General features: G+C 51.4%; 2 protein-coding genes across 9 annotated transcripts; one reads left to right on the forward strand and one right to left on the reverse strand.

The window, feature by feature from the left end:
• Nucleotides 1-221: 221 nt before the first annotated feature.
• AP5S1 (adaptor related protein complex 5 subunit sigma 1) lies at nucleotides 222-6,413 on the reverse strand. 8 transcript variants are annotated; one of them, XM_015457828.3, is made up of 5 exons: nucleotides 6,346-6,413; nucleotides 5,694-5,785; nucleotides 4,655-4,715; nucleotides 4,388-4,579; nucleotides 222-1,646 (listed from the first exon to the last, which is right to left on the reverse strand). In XM_015457828.3, the coding sequence occupies exons 4-5, from the start codon at nucleotides 4,561-4,563 to the stop codon at nucleotides 1,220-1,222; spliced, it is 603 nt and encodes a 200-aa protein (XP_015313314.1). In that variant the 5' UTR covers nucleotides 4,564-4,579; nucleotides 4,655-4,715; nucleotides 5,694-5,785; nucleotides 6,346-6,413; the 3' UTR covers nucleotides 222-1,219. The 8 variants fall into 8 exon arrangements, with proteins under 8 accessions (XP_015313314.1, XP_065378882.1, XP_045218498.1 ...); XM_065522810.1 differs by lacking the exon at nucleotides 5,694-5,785; XM_045362563.2 differs by lacking the exon at nucleotides 4,655-4,715.
• On the forward strand, nucleotides 6,162-16,100 carry LOC123567122 (uncharacterized). Its single transcript, XM_045362565.3, has 2 exons — nucleotides 6,162-6,946; nucleotides 15,495-16,100. Exon 1 carries the CDS (start codon nucleotides 6,277-6,279, stop codon nucleotides 6,877-6,879), a length of 603 nt encoding a protein of 200 aa, XP_045218500.2. The 5' UTR covers nucleotides 6,162-6,276; the 3' UTR covers nucleotides 6,880-6,946; nucleotides 15,495-16,100.
• The last annotated feature ends 3,966 nt before the right edge of the window (nucleotides 16,101-20,066 follow it).

Consider the following 20,066-nt stretch of genomic DNA (forward strand, 5'->3'; position numbering starts at 1 on the left):
TTGTGATATATACTTTGGTGGAGAAAGTGTGTGCCACCATCTAAAGGAAGCCCCTAAGGAGACAGAGGTGAGGTGGGGATGAGAGATGGAGGCCTCCCAAGAAGCCTCCTTGGGGGATCCTTGACCATGAAGGCTCAGACGCCCAGCTTGGGGGCCATCCAGAGAGGCACTCACTCGTAGGAGCAGGATGCATGCATCAAACTCACAAAGAGAGGGCGAAATCACACAGCCAGTGCTTTTAATTCAAAATGAGAAATACATCATCCAGGCTAGACTGCTCACATTCACCTGACAGCACCTTCTCTCCCTGCAGATGAGGGAAGGCTGTGATGATTTTATCTAGAGCCTGCCTGGTGGGCATGGGATTGGCATAAAAGGAGCTGCAGAATCCTGCTGCTGATTGACAGACGCATTTCTGAACTCTTTGGGGGCCAGACACTGAGCAGGACCTTGTTGATAATAGTGCCTAAGTGGGCACAAAGCCAGGGGCTGGGGCCTGCCAGCATGCAGGCACAGCTCCTCCACTCTCAGGGGAGTCTGAGGCCCCTTGTCTTTCAATGATTGTGGGTTGGTTTTTTTTTTTTTTTTTGAGACGGAGTCTCACTCTGTTGCCCAGGCTGGAGTGAAGTGGCACACTCTCAGCTCACTGCAACCTCTGCCTCCCAGGTTCAAGTGATTCTCGTGTCTCACCCTCCTGAGTAGCTGGGATTACAGGTGGGTGCCATACAGCCAGCTAATTTTTGTATTTTTAGTGGAGACAGGGTTTCACTATGTTGGCCAGGCTGGTCTCGAACTCCCGACCTGAGGTGATCCACCCACCTCGGCCTCCCAAAGTGCTGGGATTACAGGCGTGAGCCACCACACCCGGCCTGGACTGTGGGTTTGGAAGGAAAAGAGTGGGCTGAGTTCCAGTCAGCTCCTTACCCTAGCACTAGGGCTGGCAGGGATGGAGGAAGGTGGGGTCAAGGACAAGCGTGGCTGCCGCACTGCAATGGTCTAAGTTACACAGCAGCTCTAGGCTCAGGATATTCTGTGGTTCCACTAACCTGAGGATAGGCAGGACCTCCTCCACCCTCTGCCCCCTTTCTGCAGGCTTGTGTCGCCCACTTGTCCTGGTACAGCAGTCCATCAGAACTAGGAGCAGGCAGTAGATGCCAAGCTTCATCTGGCTGTGTGTCCACCCTCTGCTTGCCCTCAGAAGCACCATCCCAAAGAGGAATCAGCGGGGCCAAGCAGCACTGAGTTCCTTCTCCAGGCCTTGGACAAACTGGTCATTGAGGAAAAGCAGCTGACCATGGGGCAGAAAGCGGGTGAGGATGCCCTCAATGCGGTCAGCCCGCAGCAGGAGGTTGGTACCGGGCGCCAGCAGCCGGAGGTGGTCAAGGAGGAGGCGTGCCAGCAGCCGGAGGGTGCCCTCAGCCAGCAGCAGGTTCTCGTGGGCGTCCAGCACCAGGGCAAAGCCTAATGAGAGCACGCCCAGCCACACCACCGTCCGTGGCTCCTGGAAAGGGTTCTCTGCCGCCAGGCGGAAAGCCCCACGTGGGGCCTCATGCAGCGGCACTTGCTCATCTGAGGACTGCGGCTGCAGGTCCATGGGGGGCCGGCCGGACGCCTGCTGCTGCAGCCGGCACATTGACTCCACCTGCCTGGAGAGAGTGGGCAGGTCAGGATGGTGGGCTCACACACCAACTTTGTCATCCTCATGATCCCCATATCTCAAGTGAGAAAACTGAGGACTAGAGAGACTAAGTGATCTGCCCAGGGCCACAGAATCAGGAAGTGTGAGCTTCCAGGTCCTGAACCACTTTATTCCATGTGGCCAAGAGGGCAGGTTTTCAACCCAGCTCCTTGGGCTGAAAAAGGGCACCAGAGGAAGAAGATCCTGCCCTCACCTGCTTCACAGAGGCCTTCTCCACATAAAGGAAAGGGATGAGGCAGAAAATAAACGCCATAGTGGGGAGGGGGGAGGGATTGCATTGGGAGTTATACCTGATGTAAATGACGAGTTGATGGGTGCTGACGAGTTAATGGGTGCAGCACACCAACATGGCTCAAGTATACATATGTAACAAACCTGCACGTTATGCACATGTACCCTAGAACTTAAAGTATAATAATAATAAAAAATAAATAAATTTAAAAAAATAAATTAAAAAAAAAAAAAAGAAAGAAAATAAACGCCATTGCCCAACATGGGCTGTCCAATCTCCACCCTATTCTGCAACCCTCTCCAAGTATGAAAGAAAGACCTTCATTTGGACCAACAAGGCTTCTTAGACGCTCCCTTTGATCTTTCCTGAACTACCTTCCAGTCTGAGCCATGCACAGGCTGGTTTCAAAGGCATGTATTTGGTTTTCTGAGCTACAGGGAGGGGAAGGAGAATGAGAAGAACAAGGGGAAGGCAGGAGTTGGCAGACGGTTGCCCCAGAGTGGTGCCACCCCACCCAGAATGCAGAGGTCCAGGAGGCTCTAGCACCTGCCAGCTCTGGCTGGGTCTGAGAGGGAAGAGCCAAGGCTAGCCACCCTAGTCTGGAACAGTATATTCCAAACTGTGATCTGGATCCCTGGCTTTCTGGAGTCCTCATGTACCACACCCTCTCTCTTCCTTAGAGATTCATAAAGTAGGGGCTGGACGCAGTGGCTCACGCCTGTAATCCCAGCACTTTGGGAGGCCAAGGTGGGTGGATCACAAGGTCAGGAGTTCAGGACCAGCCTGGCCAAAATGGTGAAACCCCATCTCTACTAAAAATACAAAAATTAGCCGGGCATGGTGGCAGACATCTGTAATCCCAGCTATTTGGGAGGCTGAGGCAAGAGAGTTGCTTGAACCTGGGAGGTGGAGGTTGCAATGAGCCCAAACTGCCACCACACTCCAGCCTGGGCGACAGAGCAAGACTCCGTCGCAAAAAAAAAAAAAAAGAGATTCATAAAGTCTACAGGCATACTAAAGGCCCTGTTAAGTACTGCACTGAAAAGCATGTTTAAACTGTTGGCCGGGCGCAGTAGCTCATGCCTGTAATCCCAGCACTTTTGGAGGGCAAGGCGGGCGGATCACGAGGTCAGGAGATCAAGACCATCCTGGCTAACATGGTGAAATCCCGTCCCTACTAAAAATACAGAAAATTAGCTGGGCGTGGTGGTGGGCACCTGTAGTCCCAGCTACTCGGGACGCTGAAGCAGGAGAATGGCGTGAACCCGGGAGGTGGAGCTTGCAGTGAGCCAAGATCACGCCACTGCACTCCAGCCTGGGCAACAGAGCGAGACTCAGTCAGCCTAGGTGACAGAGCGAGACTCCATCTCAAAAAAAACAAAAAACAAGGCCGGGCACGGTGGCTCAAGCCTGTAATCCCAGCACTTTGAGAGGCCGAGACGGGCGGATCACGAGGTCAGGAGATCGAGACCATCCTGGCTAACACGGTGAAACCCCGTTTCTACTAAAAAAAATACAAAAAAAAAAAAAACTAGCCGGGCGAGGTGGCGGGCGCCTGTAGTCCCAGCTACTTGGGAGGCTGAGGCAGGAGAATGGCGTAAACCCAGGAGGTGGAGCTTGCAGTGAGCTGAGATCCGGCCACTGCACTCCAGCCTGGGCGACAGAGCGAGACTCCGTCTCAAAAAAACAAAACAAAACAAAATCTGTACCGTCTGCTTGCCTACTCTCAAACCTTTTTTTTTTTTTTTTTGACACCGAGTTTCACTCTTGTCGCCCAGGCTGGAGTGCAATGGCACAATCTTGGCTCACCGCAACCTCCTCCTCCAGGGTTCAAGTGATTCTCCTACCTCAGCCTTCCCAAGTAGCTGAAATTATAGGCATGCGCCACCACGCCCAGCTAATTTTGTATTTTTAGTAGATATAGGGTTTCTCCATGTTAGTCAGGCTGGTCTCGAACTCCTGACCTCAGGTGATCCGCCCACCTCAGCCTCCCAAAGTGCTGGGATTATAGGCATAAGCCACCGCACCCGGCCTACTCTCAAATGTTAGTTCTGCTACTTTCTGGCTGTGTAACCTTGGACAGGTTAAATTCCTTAAACACTCTGTACCTCAGTTTACTCATCTGTAAGGTGGAGATAATAACTATACTTATCTCGAAAGACTATTATGAGGGTTAAATGAGTTAATACACATAAGATACTCAGAATATAAATGCTTAGCACTTACAGGCTGAACAAATGCTAATTATACTAATAATGATGATAACAGAATTATTTATTTAACTGTTTTCACATAACACTTATGAAAAGCTGTGGAAGATTCCCTGGGAAATGCCACTCTAAAACTTCCTCTCTGCTTCTTAGTCCTCCTATTTATCTGCGTCCCCACTCCCTGAGAATACCTATTACACTCAGGCACGTGTTCAATGAAGGCCTGGGGCTGGGCTGTGTGGTTACCTGGCCACAGCTAAAATCTGTTCCTTCCGGAGAAGCCTGTCCCTTTCGGCACCATGCGGCCGTGGGTCATCAGGCGACTTCTCAGCACCGAAGACGCAGGAGTAGAGCACTCGGCACAGTCCCGTGTCCTCAGTATTCGGGGCTCTCAAGGTGTGAATGAGGAAGGCGTGGACCATGGCTCCAGGGTGGGTGCTACAGTGAAGCCAGAGACCTTGGTAAGGTGAGAGTGAACACCAGCAGGAGAGGCAACCATAGGAAGGGACTGACCTGGCAGTGTCTGGGAGTGTATCCAGAGGCTGGTGAGGCTGGACACTTTGAACAACAGCATCTGAACAGTATCACATAACAGAATCCAGTGGTTAAAAAAAAAAAGGCCAGGCGCAGTGGCTCAAGCCTGTAATCCCAGCACTTTGGGAGGCCGAGACGGGCGGATCACGAGGTCAGGAGATCGAGACCATCCTGGCTAACACGGTGAAACCCCGTCTCTACTAAAAAATACAAAAAACTAGCCGGGCGAGGTGGCGGGCGCCTGTAGTCCCAGCTACTCGGGAGGCTGAGGCAGGAGAATGGCGTGAACCCGGGAGGCGGAGCTTGCAGTGAGCTGAGATCCGGCCACTGCACTCCGGCCTGGGCGACAGAGCGAGATTCCGTCTCAAAAAAAAAAAAACAAAAACAAAACACCTCAGACATACACAAGCAGAATAGGCATAAACTGAAAAAACAAACAAAAACCTCAGACAACCCTAAACCTAGTTCTACAAAACAACAGGAATCTTCAAAAGCGTCAAGGTCATGAGGTCATGGAAAACCTGAGAAGCTGCGCCAGACTGAAGGAAACTGAAGAGACCATATAGCTGAATGCAACGTGTGCTCCTGGATCGGGTCCTGAACCAAGAAAAGGGTAATTTGGGCCAGGTGTGGTGACTCACGCCTGTAATCCCAGCATCTTGGGAGGCCTAGGTGGGCGGATCACTTGAGGTCAGGTGTCTGAGACCAGCCTGCCCATCTCTACTAAAAATAAACTAGCCAGGAATGGTGGCGCATAGTTGTAACCCCAGCTACTTGAGAGGCTGAAGCCAGAGAACCGCTTGAACCCGGGAGGGGAGGCTGCAGTGAGCCGAGATCGCACCACTGCACTTCAGCCTGGGCGACAGAGCGAGACTGTCTCAAAAAAAAAAAAAAAAAAAAAAAAAAAAGAAAAATAAAAGGATAATTTCCATAAAGGGCATTATTAGGACACTAATAAAAACATTTAAAAACATTTAAATATGGCCTATGGGTCAGAAAAAGTCTTGATCAATGTTACCCGATTTTGAATGCAGGCGCTTGTCCTTGTTTTTAGAAAACAAACACGGATGTGCCTCTAAATATGGAGGCAACGGGATTTCATATCTGCAACTAACTCACATGGTCCAGGGAAGAAAAAAGGCAGAGAGAAAAACAGAGGAAATCATAAGGTAAATACGGTAAAAGAGGTTACAACTCGTGAATCTCATCAAAGTGCATACAGGAGTTACTTGAAACTGTCTCAAAATAAAAACTAAATAATAGTAATGGTTATCTGGCTGGCTCAGTGGCCGGCCCGGGAGTTGAAAGACGGCAGGTACAGTCAGTGGATATCTGTAACTAAGGCTAAATAGACCGTCAGTTTAAACTAGTCAAAGAGCAGGTTCGCAAAGGCACTTCGACAACCGGAGCCCAGCACCTGGACGCTGACCTCCGCGACCCTCCAGCCGCAGGAAGAGCGCGTCATCACTCCGCGCCGCCGCGTCCCCCCTTCTACCAGAGAAATGGTAGCGGTCAAGATAGCTTACGACACTGCCTCCGTAACCCTGCGGCGCAATGCACTTCGGGGGTTGTAGTTTCTTATTCCGGTCAGCCAGGCCTAAATGGGGCACCCCGCCCTGAGTGTGTTGCCCCTGCAGCTCCGGTCCGCTGTCGTCGAGGCGTCGCCTCACCCTTCCTTCCGGGCCCGCGGACTGCCAACAAGCACTCCCTTCGGTGGCAGGAGAGCAATGGCGGCTGCGCGGCCTGTAGGCGCCTGCGCACGTCGGTCGCGGGCGCGCCCGCCAGCTGACGCCATCGGGTTGGGCGGAGCGCTCACGTCCAGGGCGGTGCTGTGGGAGCCAGGTGCCGGCTGCATCTTCCGATGCTTGGACCCTCGGAGTGGGCTGGCCTCGCAGAGGGACAGAAACCCTCTTTCCCCAAGCTGCCGGCAGAAATCATGCTCGTCACTCCTGTTGCGGGCTCAAAGCGTTCCCGCTCGAAGCCCTAGACCAGCCGAGCCCCAGGCTGCCGACCCCAGCGACCGCGAGGGGGCGCTGCGGCCCGGAGCGCGGAGTCCGCGGAAAAGGCCGGGGCCTGGTTGTCCCCGGAGGGAGGGGCGCGTGGCCTGCGGCCTTAGGAGGCTCGGGGGCGGGCGGCGGGTGGACCTAGGCCGAGCCGCACAGCTACGGGCTGCGTCTGAGTTCTTACCTGGCCAACATGCGTGAGAATTACTGAGGCATCAGTTCAAATGTACATTCCTGGGCTGTACCCCCGGAAATTATGACTTTGGAGGTAAATATGTATATTTAGGTACATGTGTATTTTGCGCGGATTTTTAATACAAATATGTGTATTTTGCGCGGATTCTGAATGTATGGGTTCCTGCAGCGGGTTAATGCTGGCACTCGGTTCGGCGCAGAACGATTCGAACGCTGCTTCCGAACTCTCACTGTCTCTCTGGCAGATCTGTCCATTTCATTGGGCCCCAGTGAAACTTTGTAGAGTGTCACCCAGGGCGAACGCTTAGTAGGGCTGATCAGCAAGCCCCCTTCTTGACTGGAGGCCATCAAAACAACAGGGAAGAGGTTTATATCTTAAACCTGAAAGGGGCACTCTGGCACTAACCCGTAGAGCCTTACAATGGGGTAAAAGCCCCAACTTGGAGGCTTGGCCTGTTGGTGTTAGGGGGCCCCACAAGGCCTGCCTGGGCCTCGCTGACTGACTTGCATGTTCCTCCAGCCACCACCACCACCACCACCCACTCCCACAGCGACCATGAAGGTGCACCTCCTTTATCTCTTGGCATGTGAATGGCTTCAGCCTTGTCCCCCAGATGTGCCTCGGAGCCTCCCCCACTGACTGTTCCCCCAGCCTAGAATTCCCTTTCCTGGCTTTTTGTCTTTTTTTTTCTTTCTTTCTTTCTTTTTTTTTTTTTTGCAGCCTCCCTGCCCCTTCCCACCAGCAGTGCTCCTGCCTCAGCCCACCAAGTAGCTGGGACTACAGGCAGGCAACACACCCAGCTAATTTAAATTTTTTTGTAGAGATAGGGTCTCACTGTATTGCCCAGGCTGGTCTCGAACTCCTAGGCTCAAGTGATCCTCCTGCTTCTCCCCCACAAAGTGTTAGGATTGCAGGCATGAGTCTCAGTGCCTGGCCTTTCCTGTCCTTTTAATTGCCCTTGCAGATATATACTCAGACCAAATGGGAGGAAGGCTTCCTGCTCAGGCTGCCCATTGGCATTCAACTGCGGCCTGTGCACCCCTGTGAAGGTCTCACCAGTACTGCTGATGGCTTCCATCTTCGCTCCCCAGGGCCATGCACAATGCAGGACTGGAGCCAACTTGAACGAGCTCTTTGCTGACAAGAAAGGAGTACAGGGCAGGGTGGCCCAGGCAGGGATCCTAGAGCAGCACCCCCTGAGAAAGTGCACTCTGGGCCCCTTCAGCCATAGGAGCCAGGGTAGGTTAGGAGGTGGCCGAAGGGAAGCTGCAGGTGGCCAGGGCCTGGCCAAAGCCTGTGACAACACATAAATATGTGTGTGGGTGTTGCGGCAAGCCCAGAGACTGTGGGGCCTCAGCTACAAAGCTGGGGAGTGATGTTGGCACAGCTCCTGGTCCCCAGTCCTTATCGCTCTCAGCCAGGGCTTGTGTCTGCCAGCTGATTACAGCAGAGAGCTAGCAAGGAGAGGGCTCTGGTTGCTGGGGGCCACCTGGCATCTGGAACACAGTTTCCCAGCCTCTGTCCACTCCTTAGGCAGTGAGTCAACACCAAGTTTCTCACCACTAGAGGGCTGGCCTCGTGAGGTGTGTGGAGGAGACAGCTGTGAGAGGCTGGCTTGAGCTAGTACTCCAGAGGACAATGGGAGACCCAGATGGAGGTGGTGGCATGGAGGGCTTCCTCAGCCTGGCGGGAGTGGGGGTTTCACTTGATGGTTTTGCTGGAGGGTGCTTGTGGGTGTGCCCTGGGAGATCCCTTTTCCTTAGCCGCTGGGCTCTCCTGGGTCCAACCCATGCTTCTGAGAGTCTGTTCTGGGTACAGTGGGAATGTCTATGCCTGCTAGCTCAGACATCATCTAAAACAGCAAGCCCATCAGTGGCTACTGATGGTGACCTCACTGCTCCATGACCCAGCTGCACCACTCTTTTTTTTTTTTTTTGAGATGGAGTCTTGCTCATCGCCCAGGCTGGAGTGCAGTGGCGTGATCTCGGCTCACTGCAAGCTCCGCCTCCTGGGTTCACACCATTCTCCTGTCTCAGCCTCCTGAGTAGCTGGGACTACAGGCGCCCACCACCACGCCTAGCTAATTTTTTGTATTTTTAGCAGAGACAGGGTTTCACCGTGTTAGTCAGGATGGTCTCAATCTCCTGACCTGGTGATCCGCCCGCCTCGGCCTCCCAAAGTGCTGGGATTACAGGCGTGAGCCACCACACCCGGCCTGAATATTCATAGTATCTTTACTCTTTTTTTTTTTTTTTGAGATGGAGTCTTGCTCTTGTTGCCCAGGTTGTAGTGCAGTGGCACGATCTTGGCTCACTGCAACCGCCGCCTCCCAGATTCAAGTGATTCTTCTGCCTTAGCCTCCTGAGTAGCTGGGGTTACAGGTGCCCGCCACCACACCCGGCTAATTTTTGTATTTTCAATAGAGACGGGGTTTCGCCATGTTGGCCAGGCCGGTCTCGAACTCCTGGCCTCGTGATCTGCCCGCTTTGGCCTCCCAAAGTGCTGGGATTACAGGCATGAGCCACCATGCCCGGCCAGTATCTTTACTCTTAATTGTCCCAAAGTGGAAAATACTCAAATATCCATAAGTTATGGAATGATGGATAAATTGTGGTATACTCGTACAGTGGAATAGTATAGGGCAATGGAAAAGAACAACTAATAATACACAACATGAGTGACTCTCACAGACACAATGTTGGGTGAAAGAAGCCAGTCACAGAAGTGTACATGCCATGTGATTCCATTAACATAAAGGCCCAAATCTAGGCAAGCCATGCTGCACTGTTAAAGTCAGAATGGTGGTTATCCTGGGGAGGCAGTGACTGGAGAGGCATGGAGCTTTAGGAGATGGTCACATTCTGAGTCTTGATCTGGGTGGTGATTACATGGGTATATTCTCTTTGTAAGTATTAACCAAGCTGGACACTTAAGATATATGCACTTTTCTATATATTAGATTCAATAAAAACTTTAATAATGGCTGTGACAATCCCACTAAAATGGTATTACTTTGAAGTCTGCCTTTAAACTGGAAGATAAGAATGTGATAGAATCCTTCCCCTTCCCCAAGGCTTGAATTCCAGCAGGGTTGAGGTTTTTAGCATGAGAAGAAATTTAGAGCATAGCCTTTCATTTGACAGATAACTAAGTGAGCTCAGAGATGCTCCCTTATGTGGCCAGTGTCACACAGCACAGTGCCAAGTGGAAGGCATCAGGGACATGAGCTCTGGTCCGTGGAGCAGCCACCATGGAAGTAAGAGAGGTTGGGGGAGGACTGTAGGTGTGGGGAGGACTTGAACAAGATTGCAAAGGATGGAGATTGCCTAAAAGCGAGAATGCACCATTCATTCGTGTGCTCATCCACTCATTCTGCTGGGAAAATCCTCTGGGTGCTTAGAGTTCCCATCAGGCTCTGTGCAGACAGATGCAATGGCCGAGGCAGGTAGGAGTCAAGATGACCAACAGATTCAGAAGTGGGGAGGACTCTGGAGGAGCAATCTGGGAAGACTGTGCAGAGGAGGGAGCATCTGAACTGGGCTTTCTAGAGAGGTAGGAATTCAGTAGCTGCAGCTTGCAGGAAAGGCATTCTGGATATAAGGACTAGATCAGAGCAAATACAAAGGGTGAAAAGAAGCCAGCCTTCCTGGACTCAGGGTACCCTGGCCCTCCTTTATTTAGAGGACATGGGTCCAATCAGAAATGCCTCTGTATCCTCCCCAGCCAGTGGGGCACTGTAGGAGCCACCTAGGTGAGGCCTCAGGAAAGCCATTGTTTTCCAAATAAGGGAGGCAGACTCAGTGCCATTCTCTGACTTCTTGTGGCCCTAGGACCAAAAGCTGTGTGCTGAGAACAGTGAGGCAGGAAGGAGCCTCGGCCCCGGAGATGCTGCAGAGTCTACTTGTTGAGTGAGGTGTACAGACATTTATGTGGTTAAACTGCTCAGTGGGGTTTCTGTTACATGCAACTTAATGCACTCCTAATTAATGCAGCATATGAAGTGGACAGGGTGGAGCCTGGCACCTAGTTGGCACTCAATACGTCAATAAATGTTGACAACCATTAATCCAGCAGCAGACATGGGAAGGTATCAGAGAGGACTTGATCAGCACCAGAAAAACAGGTGGGGCAGCTCAGAGGGCAGGGGGAACCAGGAGGACATCCTGTGGTTGCCAGCCCTGAAGACGAAACAGAAGAGTCTGAGTGTGTTGCGGCCATGTGTGCATGTTCATGTGTGTGACGCTTTTTTATATTATTTTTTTAGACAGTCTTGCTCTTCACCCAAGCTGGAGTGCACTGGTGTGATCTTGGCTCACTGCAACCTCTATCTCCCAGGTTCAAGCGATTCTCCTGCCTCAGCCTCCTGAGTAGCTGGGATTACAGGCACCTACCACCACGCCCAGCTAATTTTTATAATTTTAGTACAGACAGGGTTTCACCATGTTGGCCAGGCTGGTCTCGAACTCCTCATCTCAAGTGATCCACCTGCCTTGGCCTCCCAAAGTGCTGGGATTACAGGCGTGAGCCACCGTGCCCAGCCGTGTGTGAGGCTTTTACAGGGGTTAGCCCAGGGCTTGTGGCAGAGGTGGGCACCCAGTGGGTGGAGATGTGGGATTGTGTGTTTGTGTGTGACAGAGAAAGTGAAAAGAAAGAAAAGTAAAATAAAGCACTACAAAAAAAAAAAAAAAAGAGCTTGAAGGCAACAGGTGGCTGGTTGCCCACCTACCTAGAGGGGCCACGCCTCCCTCGTTCTTTCCCTTCCCCTCCCTCTGACTGTGGGGAAAGGCGCCCATCACCACACCCCACCAACCCTGCTTTTCTCAGTGGTCCTCCAAGTTAGGGGGTTGCCCACAGCCACTCCCTGCCCCCTCACATTGGCCCCCTTCCCACCTTCCCACCCGCCGGCCTTCCACTTTCTATCCACATAGGGTGGGGCCTGCCCCCACAATAGAGGCAGCCTGGCTTGCCTTTTTATTTGTTTGTTTTTTGAGGCAGGGTCTCTTTCTGACCCCTAGGCTGGAGTGCAATGGCGCAGTCTCAGCTCACTGCAGCCTCAACTTCTTGGACTCAAGCAGTCCTCCTGCCTCAGCCTCCTTAGTAGCCGGGACTACAGTTGCACCCCACTGCACCTGGCTAATATTTAAAATTTTTTTTTTTTTTTTTTTTTTTTTTGAGACGGAGTCTCGCTCTGTCGCCCAGGCTGGCGTGCAGTGGCGCGATCTCAGCTCACTGCAAGCTCTGCCTCCCGGGTTTACGCCATTCTCCTGCCTCAGCCTCCTGAGTAGCTGGGACTACAGGCACCCGCCACCTCGCCCGGCTAGTTTTTGTATTTTTTTTAGTAGCGACGGGGTTTCACCGTGTTAGCCAGGATGGTCTCGATCTCCTGACCTCGTGATCCGCCCGTCTCGGCCTCCCAAAGTGCTGGGATTACAGGCTTGAGCCCCCACGCCCGGCCAAAAATTTTTTATAGAGACAAGGTCTCACTGTGTTACCCAGGCTGGTCTCAAACTCCTGACCCCAAGTAATCCTTCAGCCTTGGCCTCCGAAAGTGCTGGGATTACAGGTGTGTGAGCCACCATGCCCAGCCAGGGCTTGCCTTTTGGAGCTCCGCTGGTGCTCAGCTGGAAACTCATTGATGTGAATTTTTTTTTTTTTTTTTTTTTTCGGGATGGAGTCTCGTTATGTTGCCCAAGGTGGAGTGTAGTGGCTATTCACAAACACGATGATAGCTTCCTACGGCTTTCAACACCTAGGCTCAAGCTATCCTCCCACCTCAGTTTCTCCAGTAGCTGGGACTATAGGCACTTACCACCATGCCCAGCCACATTGATGATCTTTACAGAAACTGAGACCTCAAGCTAGACCAGCAACCACCTATTTCTGGATGTGGGGAGAGCAGTTAGGTAGAATCTGCTAGTTCCAGGCAGTGGATTTTTTTTTTTCTTTTTTTGAGACAGGGTCTTGCTCTGTCACCCAGGCTGGAGTGCAATGGCATGATTTTGGCTCACTGCAACCTCTGCCTCCTGGGCTTCAGCCAACTTTGCACCTCAGCCTTTAGAATAGTTGGGATCACAGGCACATGCCACTACGTCTGGCTAATTTTTGTATTTTTTGTAGAGATGGGGTTTCACCATGTTGCTCAGGCTGGTCTCCTGAGCTAAAGGGATCTGTCCGCCTTGGTCTCCCAAAGTGCTGGGATTATAGGCATGAGTCACTATGCCCAGCCAAAGGTGGATTTCTTAATGCCTCCCTGATAAGAGTGTTTAGTCATTTCTCAAATATCAAAGCAGGAAACTAAGAAAAGGGAATATGCTTTTCTGCAGATCAAGGTGGACTGAAATTGGGTGGATTATGGCTGCCCCAGAATAAAGGAGGCCAAAGTCGGGCAATCTCTGTCCCTTCCTTTACTCTACCTCCCTGGACCCTCTCAGACACGGCAGCACTCTGTGTGGGGAGCCTCCCATTGGGCACTCCTACAGCTCCCCCATCTTCTGTCTCCACCAAACCCCTTCTGCAGCTTCCTAACTGCTACCTGTACTGCTGCATAGGCTGCTGCTTCCTACACACCACAGCTGAGCTTTGCTTATTTTGTTACAGACAGGGTCTTTTTTTTTTTTTTAGATGGAGTCTCGCTCTGTCGCCCAGCCTGGAGTGCAGTGGCGCAATCTTGGCTCACTGCAAGCTCTGCCTGCCGGGTTCACGCCATTTGCCATTCTCCTGCCTCAGCCTCCCGAGTAGCTGGGACTACAGGTGCCTGCCACCACGCCTGGCTAATTTTTTGTATTTTTAGTAGAGATGGGGTTTCACTGTGTTAGCCAGGATGGTCTCGATCTCCTGACCTCGTGATCTGCCCGCCTCAGCCTCCCAAAGTGCTGGGATTACAGGTGTGAGCCACCACGCCCAGCCTACAGACAGGGTCTTGCTCTATTGCCCAGCCTGGAGCAAGCAAAGTGGTGCAATCCTAGCTCAGCAGCCTGAACTCCTGGGCTCCAGTGATCCTCCCACCTCAGCCTCCCAAGTAGCTGGGACTACAGGCACGTGCTACACCCAGCTAATTTTTAAATTACAGTTTGGTACAGACAGGGTGTTGCTTTGTTGCCCAGGCTGGTCTTGCACTCCTGGGCTCAAGCAGTCCACCCGCCTCAGCCTCCCTGTTACAGGTGGGAGCCACTGCGACCTGCCAGACTGGGCTTTTCTCCTGTTACCCATCACCCAGAATCTTGTCCATGTGCATAAAGAAAAGGAAACCTTCAGACTGGCTCCTTTAATTAAATGTTTTCAGGCATGTCCTTTTTTTTTTTGAGATGGAGTCTCGCTCTGTCGCCCAAACTGGAGTGTAGTGGCCGGATCTCAGCTCACTGCAAGCTCCGCCTTTCAGGTTTACGCCATTCTCCTGCCTCAGCCTCCCGAGTAGCTGGGACTACAGACGCCCGCCACCTCGCCCGACTAGTTTTTTGTATTTTTTAGTAGAGACAGGGTTTCACCATGTTAGTCAGGATGGTCTCGATGTGATCCGCCCGTCTCGGCCTCCCAAAGTGCTGGGATTACAGGCTTGAGCCACCGCGCCCGGCCTAGGCATGTCCTTTTAACCTTTCTGATCCCCTGTCAATCTCTACACTGGCCCTAAGCAATAATGGCCAGAGCAGCCTCTTGTATGGCACTTGCTGTAGATGCCCTTGTTCTTTTTTGAAACAGAATCTTCCTATGTTGCCCAGGCTGGTCTCCAACTCCTGGCTTTAAGTGGTCCTCTCAGCTTGGCCTCCCAAAGCGCTGGGATTACAGGCATGAGCCACTGCACCCGATCAGCAGGCCCTGTTCTGAGTGCTTTGCACACATCAGCTCATTTGATCCAATCCACAGCCCTGTGAAGTAGGAACTTTATTATTCCCATTTTACACATGAGGAAATAGAGGCCCAGTGGGATTCGCAACTATTCTGATGTGAGACATGTGTCCTTGGAGGTGTACATATCAGTAGATTTCAGCCTCTACTGAAATCTTCTACTGAAGCCTTCTACTCCCCTTTTGTTTCCCTGTCTCCCCCCTGTCCTCTCATGGTCATCCCAAGGGCTGGCTCGGCCCTTTTCCCCTGGAGCTCTGGAAGGCCATAGCATCCCTGCAACCCCATCCCTGATCATCCTCTATGACCCAACCCTGAGAGCTCCCTCCCCGCCCTATGCTTGGATGACCTCCTTCCCCAGTGCTCCCAATCCCAACCCAGGAGGCACCCTCCCTTCCGCCATCCTTCAAGAACATAGTCTTGGCTGGGCCCCAGGAGAACTAGGCCATGTGTGATTTGTCCTTTCAAACAGCCGCACTGCCTGCAGGGCTGAGAGCCAGGAGGCCCCACGAGGCAGAGGAGGCCCAGCCACGTGAGGCCCCTTCCCCTCCTGCTGCCCCAGGCCCAGCTGACTCAGAGCCTGGCACTCCTCCCAGGGTTGTGCGTGCCAGTGTGGTCTGGGTGGGGCCGAGGCAACCCTCGCTGCGCCCCTTGGCACCCACACAGACTCCTCCTGTGTGGAGAGGGTGGGAATGCTCCTTACCTTCTGTCCCATAATCAACTGTCTTCTTTGAATAATAGATTGTGAATAATTTCACGTCCCCGAACATTCTGTCTCCAGGCATGATTTTCGTGACTGCAAAACAGCGGCTTCTCCATCATTACGCAACTGGCCTCTGATCGTTTCCAGATTGCTTGTGGCCATGCACCTCCTTGTCTAAACTTCGTTCTGCACCACCAGCAGTATCATGGCCTGGGGAGACCAAGGGCTGTGTGCTCCATTCCAGGATCAAGACTTTGTAGAAATCATAAGTTTTCTAGATGGTTGTGGGCTGTTGTCAGCAGAAGGACTCAAGGCAATTAACATACAGCTAATGAACTCCAAAGAGGCTCTTTGATTTTTGAAGAATCTGACTTGAGAACAAATCAAGACTAAGACTAATATAGCCTCATCTTTCAACATAGGAGAGTCAGAAAACTGGCTGAGTCTGTGACGCCCAAATGCCTGCCACCACCACATCCCGATATGTGGGTTCAGCACTTGACAGCTAACAGATCTCTTTGCTAGATACAGCAATCACATTTTCTGGTTAAGGGAGTGAAATTAACATTTACCAATTTTTTTTTTTTTTTTTTTTTTTGAGACCGAGTCTTGCTCTGTGTCTCGGGCTAGAGTGCAGTGGCGCAATCTCGGCTCACTGCAAGCTCCGCCTCCTGGGTCCAAGTAGTTGGGACTACAGGCGCCCACCACCACGCCTGGCTAATTTTTTTGTGTGTGTATTTTCAGTAGAGGTGGATTTTCACTGTGTTAGCCAGGATGGTCTCGATCTCCTGACCTCGTGATCTGCCCACCTTGGCCTCCCAAAGTGCTGGGATTATAGTCGTGAGCCACCATGCCCAGCAACATTTACCAATTTTATCTAGACTGTGGAACACTAGAACTCTGGTAGGTAGGAAGGTAAGTTGGTGCAAGGACCTTGGACAACTGTGTGGAAAATACTAAAGTTAAATGTACACACAGTAACCCAGCACTCCACTCCTGGGTATATTTCCAGCACAGTTCGTAACAGGCCCAAATAATACATCAAGGGTAGGATGAATATATTCTGTATCACAATTGTAGTGGGGGTTACACAACTGTATATATTTGTCAAAACTCACAGAACTGTACACGCAAAAGGGGAAATTTTAGCACTAACTTTGGCAGCACATATGCTAAAAAAAAGGAAGACTTGGCCAGGCGCAGTGGCTCAAGCCTGTAATCCCAGCACTTTGGGAGGCCGAGACGGGCGGATCACGAGCTCAGGAGATCGAGACCATCCTGGCTAACACGGTGAAACCCTATCTCTACTAAAAAATACAAAAAACTAGCCGGGCGAGGTGGTGGGTGCCTGTAGTCCCAGCTACTTGGGAGGGTGAGGCAGGAGAATGGCGTAAACCCAGAAGGTGGAGCTTGCAGTGAGCTGAGATCCGGCCACTGCACTCCAGCCTGGGCGACAGAGTGAGACTGTGTCTCAAAAAAAAAAAAAAAAAAAAAAAAGGAAGACTTAATGTTACGCATGTAAGTTTTTCATTTTAATTTTGAAACAAGCCAGGAGTGGTGGCTCATGCCTGTAATCCCAGCACTTTGGGAGGCCATGGCAGGAGGATTGCTTGAGCTCAGGAATTCAAGTACAGCCTGGACAACACGGCAAGATACTGTCTCTACAAAAAAAGGAAAATTAGTTGAGTGTGGTGGCACGCACCTGTGGTCCCAGCTACTCGTGAGGCCAAGATGGGAGGATCACTTGAGCCCAGAATGTCAAGGCTGCAGTGAGCCACGTTTGTGCCACCGCACCCTAGCCTCAGCAACAAAATGAGACCTTGTCTCAAAAAAAAAAGAAAAAAGAAAGAGAAAAGAAAAGAAAAAAAAATCAGCCTGGGCAACATGGTGAAACCTCATCTTTATTAAAAAATACAAAAAATATTAGCTGTGGTGGCATGCACTGATAGTCCTAGGTCCTGGGGAGGCTGAGGTGGGAGAATCGCTTGAGCCTAGAAGGTAGAGGTTGCAGTGAGCTGACATCACATCACCACACTCCAGCCTAGGCAATAGAGCAAGACCTTATCTCAAAAGAAATAACAATAAGTAAATAAATTGTGTGTGTGTGTGTGTGTGTGTGTGTATAATAGAGACAGGGATTCACCATGTTGGTCAGGCTGGTCTCGAACTCCTGACTTTAGGTGATCTGCCTGCCTTGGCCTCCCAAAGTGCTGGGAGGAGCCACCATGCCCGGCCATAAATAAGTATTTTTTAGGCCGGGCGCGGTGGCTCAAGCCTGTAATCCCAGCACTTTGGGAGGCCGAGACGGGCGGATCACGAGCTCAGGAGATCGAGACCATCCTGGCTAACACGGTGAAACCCCGTCTCTACTAAAAAATACAAAAAACTAGCCGGGCGCGGTGGCGGGCGCCTGTAGTCCCAACTACTCGGGAGGCTGAGGCAGGAGAATGGTGTGAACCCGGGAGGCGGAGCTTGCAGTGAGCTGAGATCCGGCCACTGCACTCCAGCCTGGGCGGCAGAGCGAGACTCCGTCTCAAAAAAAAAAAAAAAAAGTATTTTTTAAAAGATAAGAGAAAGAGAGCAGGCACAGTGACCCACACCTGTAATCCCAACACTTTGGGTGGCCAAGGTGAGTGGATCATGAGGTCAGGAGTTCAAGACCAGCCTGGCCAACATTGTGAAACCCCATCTCTAGTAAAAATACAAAAAATTAGCTGGGTGTGGTGGCAGGCACCTGTAATCTCAGCTACTTGGGAGGCTGAGGCAGGAGAATCGCTTGAACCCGGGAGTCAGAGGTTGCAGTGAGCCAAGATCATGCCATTGCACTCCAGCCCGGGTGACAGTGTGAGACTCTGTCTCAAAAAAAAAAATAAAAAATAAAAATAAAAATAAAAAAATTAGCTGGGTGTGGTGGCAGGGGCCTGTAATCCCAGCTAATCAGGAGGCTGAGGCAGGAGAATCGCTTGAACCTGGAAGGCGGAGGTTGCAGTGAGTTGAGATCATGCCGTTGCACTCCAGCCTGGGCAACAAGAGTGAAACTCCATCTCAAAAAAAAAAAAAAAAAAAAAAAGAGAGAGAGAGAGTAGGGGTATATTCATCAATGAAGCAATGAAGAAGAAACACACTCCTGCTATACAGGACAAAATAATGAATGCAGCAATGAAGAAGAAACAGACTCCTGCTATACAGGACAAAATAATGAATCTCAAAATCATTGTGCTGGGTGAAAGAAGCCAGACAAACGAGTACTCACTGTATAATTTCATTTATAGGAAGCTCGTGAACAGATAAAACTAAATTACTGACAGAGGTCAAAATAGTAGTTACCTCTGGAGTGAGGGTAACTGGGAGGGAGCCTCCCGAATTGATGGAAATGTCCTACATAATGAGCTTCGTGGTGGTCCTTTGGGTCTATGCTCCATGCTGAAGATCTGTGCCCTTGATGAAATGTCGATTATTCCTCAATTTTAAAAGAAAACCTTAATTTGTAAAATTGTCATGGCAAAAGTTACCAGGTGAACAATTCAGACATTGAAGTGGATGAAGATTCTTCCCCATTCCCTCCAGACACCACTGTTCCCCCCACTGGCTGTCTGTGCTTATGCCAGCCCCATGCAGCTCTCTAACCATGTGAGCTGGCAGCACGTGGCTGCTCGGAACTCCTGCAGGCTGGAATTCCTGCCCCACCCGGGCCAAAGCTAAACAACTTTTAAAGCTGGCTGGCAGCCTGGGATTTTAAACTGCCTTCCTGCCTGATCCACTTCCCTTTAGCACATCCAGGAAGAAAGTTATAGCTTCTCTTGCTGAGGGGGAAGGGAGACAAGACACCCCTGCCCCTATCTCCCTGAACTTTCCAGAGCAGAGGGGGTCCCGAGTCAGAAACTGAGAGGCAAGCCCATAGCACCCCCTTTCCCAGGCCCAGGCTCCTGCCTCCTCAGCAGAGATGTCAGCACCAGGGCCTTCTCTTAGGGAAGAGCTGTCTCCTGGCTTGACCAATCCCCCCATCTCTCCTGCAAAAGGAGCTGAATACCTGCTGGGTGGGCTTAGGAGACATTATATCTAAAAGTGTCTAGAGCATACTAAGTATCCCATGGCTACAGCTAAGACTCCGATGGTGAGTTACAATGGGAACAGATGTGGCCAAGGACGTCAGCACTTGGCACAAGGCCTGGGCATTGTAGACACTCAGCCCATGTTTCCTTCTCACCACGTGGCCTGATCCCGGAGTAGGAAGAGGATGCTCACAGCAGAAGTGAGGCTGCCCAGCCCCACCTGCCTGGCTGTTCTGGGATTAAGGTGGGAGGTAAGGAGGGATGGGATACTCCTGGGAAGGCTGAAATGGCTGCTTCTGTGTGACCTGGGGCAAATGAGTGCCTTCTCTGAGCTTCTGAAGCCGCTTTCCTCTGTGAAACCAGGAGGAAGGGTGGCTTCACAAGACCCCCTAAGCACTTAGGGTGGAGCAGGCATGCCAGCATGATGGTGCCTGGGGCCCATCCTCTCCCCTCCTCCATCTCCCTTTCTCAGGGGTCTGCACAACTATTTCCCCTTTTCTGGGGCAAATCCTCTCACCAAATAAACGTTCGCCTTTCTATCGCTGCCTGCTAGGTGGGGGGGACTTCTGAAGCCTTGAGGTCCCTTCCCTCCCTGAGC

This window comes from Macaca fascicularis, chromosome 10 (genome assembly GCF_037993035.2).
Source record: "Macaca fascicularis isolate 582-1 chromosome 10, T2T-MFA8v1.1".
Classification (NCBI taxonomy): Eukaryota; Metazoa; Chordata; class Mammalia; order Primates; family Cercopithecidae; genus Macaca; species Macaca fascicularis.